We start from the raw sequence: 4,542 nt of genomic DNA, 5'->3' as shown, positions 1-4,542 counted from the left end.
AGGACAGAAAGGGTCTTTGCAAATGTTTTCTCTGTTCTGCAATCAGACTGAGACAAATATTTCCACAAAACATACATTGAATTTTCAATTTAGCACAAGAAAAGAAACAAAACTTACTGTGTTCTCTAGCAATTCTCTCTAAAAAAAAAAAAAAAAGAAAAAAGGGCAAAGGAATATTAATTTTTCAAACACCAAGAAAGTGGTTCCTACATTTTATCTTCATATATTCAGGAAATTTTTTGCAAATGTATGCTGAGATTTCTGGAGCTTGCAGCAGAAGTACAAGAAACAGTATTTAGAAAAGGTTTTCTGTTTTTCAGTCACCCAGAAAGATAAATATTTTGATGACACACAGACTGAATTTTCAGTTTAGCACATGGGAGAAGTTAGAACTTACCATGCTCTTCAGCAATTCCCTCTAAAAGAAGACAAAGGAGTATTAATATTTCAAATGCCAGGTAGGTTATTCCCAGCCTTTTTGTACACTATTTGGGAAGATTTGTTCAGCTTTCTGGAGTTTGAAGCAGAAGGACAGATAGGATCTTTATAAAAAGTAAGTAAACCTCTATGAGTCACTGATCCCTACTGAGGCCTATAATTGCAGGTGATGTCTTGAAGCCTCAAAGGATAAGGCAAGGTCACAGCCAAGGACACCTGACTCCAAGCTCAACTAGATAAAGACTGTAGCCGCAGGCATCTCACTCCTGGGTGGAGACCTTCCTGGAATTAATGTTGCCCTCCTAAATTAACATAATGCCTTACTTGGAGAAGGCCCTGCGTGTTTCTGCCCTTCTTGAGTACTCCCCTCTATTGCTCTGATAACTGAATAAATCGGAGCCACCCAGTACAGGTCTTGGTCTTAGCCCTGAGAGAATCTCAAATTCTGTGAGAGGGCTTTGATCCTCCTGGAGCCCTGAAATCACCCCATTTGTCTGCTTATATTTAGCATTTGCCATACACTCATTTAGGAGACTGTGGATCTGATCAGTCCGCGGTAGCTAAGGGATATTATTAACCCGGAATGCAATTATGCAATCACACTGAGAGATAAATATTTTCATGATATCTACACTGAATTTTCAGTTTAGCACAGGAAAGAAAACAGAACTTACCACGCTGTCTAGCGATTCTCTCTAAAAAAAAGTGGGAAAGGAAAATTAATTTTTGAAAGGCCAAGAAAGGTGTTCCTAGCTTTAATCTTCATATGATTTGTGTGCAACAACAGAAAGGGTCTCTGCAAAAAGTTTTCTGTGTTTTGTAAGCAATCACATTGAGAGAAGTATTTTCATGACCTATATGCTGAGTTTTCAATTCAGCATAAGGAGGAACTTACCACATTCTTCAGTGATTTTCTCTAAAAAAGAAAAAGCAAAGGATTATTAATTTTTAAAAAATCAAGAAAGTTGTTCCTAGCCTTTATCTTCATATTATTTGTAAAATATTTGGAAACATTTTCTCAGCTTTCTGGAGTTTGAAGCAGAAGGACCGAAAGGGTCTTTGCAAAAAGTTTTCTCTGTTCTGCAATCAGACTGAGATAGATATTTTCATGCACATACACTGAATTTTCAATTTAACGTAGGAAAGAAAACAAAACTTACTGTGTTCTTTAGCAATTCTCTCTAAAAAAAAAAAAAAAAAAAAGGGCAAAGGACTATTAATTTTTCAAACACCAAGAAAGTGGTTCCTAGATTTTATTGTCATATAATTAGTAAAATATTTGCAAATACATGTTGAGATGTCTGGTTGATATATGTTGAGAGCTTGAATCAGAAGTAGAAGAAGCAGTATTTAGAAAAGGTTTTCTGTTTTTCAATCACCCAGAAAGGTAAATATTTTGATGACACACAGACTGAATTTTCAGTTTAGTACATGGGAGAAATCAGAACTTACTATTCTCTTCAGCAATTCCCTCTAAAAAAAAAAAAACAGAAAAACAAATGCATATTACTATTGGAAATGGCAGGTAAGTTATTCCTAGCCTTTTTCTCAGTATGATTGTAAACTCTTTGGAAAGATTTGTTCAGCTTTCTGGAGTTTGAAGAAGAAGGACAGGTAGTGTCTTTTCAAAAATTTTCTCTGTCCTGTAGTTGATGGAGACCGCTATGCAGCAGCTCTGAAGAAGACTTAAATTAAACAATTGGCTTTCCATATTTAATGTGAGTCTGTCCCAGGCCTGGGCTCCTTGTCTAGAGATGGGGGATAGACTCATAGCAAGTGAGCCTCTGTGAGTCACTGATCCCTACTGAAGTCCATAATTGCAGGTGACACTTTGATGCCTCAAGGGATAGAACAAGGTCACAGCCAAAGATCCCTGACTCTAAACTCAACTGGATAAAGACTGTAGCCTCAGGCACCTCGCTCCTGAGTGGACTAACTTAGTATCTTACTTGGAGAACTCCGTGAGTGGTTCCACCCTTCTTAAGTCCTCCCCTCCCTTTTTCAGATTACTAAAAAATACAATAATGGCCACGAAGAGAAGGTCTTGGTCTAAGCCCTGACAGAATCTCAAATACTGTGAGAAGGCTTTGATCCTCCTGGAGCCGTGAAATCCTTCCATTTGTCTATTTTCATTTAGCCTTCACCACACACTTGTTTGGGAGATTGTGGACCTGATTGGTCTGAATAACTAAGGGATATTATTAACCTGCTATACAATCACACTGAGAGGTCAACATTTTCATGACATGTACACTGAATTTTGAATTTAGCACAGGAAAGAGAACAGAACTTACCATCTTCTCTAGCAATTTCCTTTAAAAGTCCCTCTAAAAAAAAGGACAAAGGAATATTAACTTTTGAAACACCAAAAAAGTTGGTCCTAGCCTTAACATTCATATAATTTACAAAACATTTGGAAATACTTTTTCAGCTTTCTGGAGTTTGAATCAGAATGCTGGAAAGGGCCAGATATCTTCAATTTCCACACATAACACCGCTGAATTAGTTAAGAATCTGAGTACTACTGTTTGAGGCCTACAACTATCACAAGGAGCTTGTCGTTACCAACTTATTACTCCACTGGTTCAGTTTATATCTTCACCACATTCCTGAGCTAGCTGCGACTGTTTCCTATCTCCTTAGCAAATGCTTACTGAGGTCCTGCTGTAGTAGGTGCTGCCGTCTGCACAGGGACCTCACGATGAGCCAGGTGCAGTCTCTCTTCCCACAGGGAGACCTCTGCAGCCTTCGTTACAGCCCAGTGCAGGGAGCAACATGGAATATACTACAGAAGGGATCTCAGCACTCCCAGAGAGGGATTTTTGGGTTTTGTTTTGCATTACAAATATGTCTTTGTTTTACAGGTCAAGTTTCATAAAATATGGTGTCTTAAAAGAGAAATATGTTTGTATACTTTTAAAAATCAGAGAGAATAAAAAAATTCATTAGTTTCCATTATCTACATATAACCACTTGAAATACCTCACAACACATCCAGCATATTTTTATTTCACAAGAAAATTATTGTTCAAAAATGCTATGCTATTTTTGTCACTTTCATTGTAATTTTAAATACTTAAAATTAAAGTGTGCAAATAAAGATCAGTACACTTTTAAAGTGCCGTTGACTAGCTAAATGATATTTGTTTTTACTAGAAATGTACATAGAGCCAGTCCTTTCTTGGCATTTATGTAACAAAGTTTTCTGTTATTATGATAAAACAAAAAAATTAAAATTTTTCCTCTGGCAAATAAATAAGGACGTGTAAAAAGTGACCTTGTTGGTCAATAAAAGTACAGAGTTAAATAGTCTCTGAATATAAAAATTGAAAACAAAGCAATAAATTAAAAATAGAACCAAGCATAGACCCATGTTCTTGGTGCAGTGTCACATAAAACCTGGTCCCACTATAAACAAGCCTGTGACGTGCAAGAGATCATGACTGGAGGAGAATTAATAGAGGACCGGATCGGGCAGCTGGGAACGCATTGGATCTCCTGTCAGGGAATAGACAGTGTCCACAGATGCACAGGTGGGAGCAGGGCCACACTCTCTGCCCTCCTTCCCACCCTGCTTCTCCTGCTCCACCTTGGATTTCCTGCTAGACCCTGACTGCAGCCTCACTAAAGTGCTAGGATGTTTTCTCTCCTCCCACCACCATCTCCAGTAGAGTTCTGCATCTTCTGCAATCGCTGCTCCCTCAGTGAACTCTAATTAACAAGTCGGTGGACTCCATGGTGCAGTCACGTTACAGCCCAGGCCATGTGATCATGGTGCTGCCCTCTCTCCACTCAGAACCCTGCAATGTTCTTCACCAATCATAAGATAAATACGCAAACTCTAGACTTCACCTGCAGTGGTGCTGACAATCGGCCCTCTGTCCACCCCGCCACGCTCATGTCTCCTGCCAGTTTTTCCCTACCTTTCATGTTTAGCATTTGCTATTTTTTAGTGTCAGACATAGGAGATAGCACTACTTTACTTTACTTACTTTACTTTACTTTATTTACTTACGTATATATCATCATTATCAACTGCAGTGTGTAGTGTATGGGATTGTTTGACAAATGACAAAATTATAATTGCAAAATAGCTTTTCTGAT

The 4,542-nt window shown here is 38.2% G+C and overlaps 1 protein-coding gene across 1 annotated transcript in view; it reads right to left on the bottom strand.

Moving 5' to 3' along the window:
* The window catches only part of LOC106147644 (butyrophilin subfamily 2 member A2-like), a gene marked incomplete in the record, with an annotated part of 24,083 nt that overhangs the window by 4,730 nt on the left and 14,811 nt on the right, over positions 1-4,542 (bottom strand). The window contains 6 exon segments of the mRNA XM_013510131.1: positions 398-418; positions 1,113-1,133; positions 1,334-1,354; positions 1,599-1,619; positions 1,891-1,911; positions 2,733-2,765. Of these exon segments, the coding sequence (XP_013365585.1) occupies positions 398-418; positions 1,113-1,133; positions 1,334-1,354; positions 1,599-1,619; positions 1,891-1,911; positions 2,733-2,765 (138 nt within the window).

This window comes from Chinchilla lanigera, unplaced genomic scaffold, assembly GCF_000276665.1.
Source record: "Chinchilla lanigera isolate Chin_1 unplaced genomic scaffold, ChiLan1.0 scaffold00212, whole genome shotgun sequence".
Lineage (NCBI taxonomy): Eukaryota > Metazoa > Chordata > Mammalia > Rodentia > Chinchillidae > Chinchilla > Chinchilla lanigera.
The sequence above is the reverse complement of the archived record's forward strand: the minus strand, read 5'-3'. Positions and strand labels throughout refer to the sequence as shown.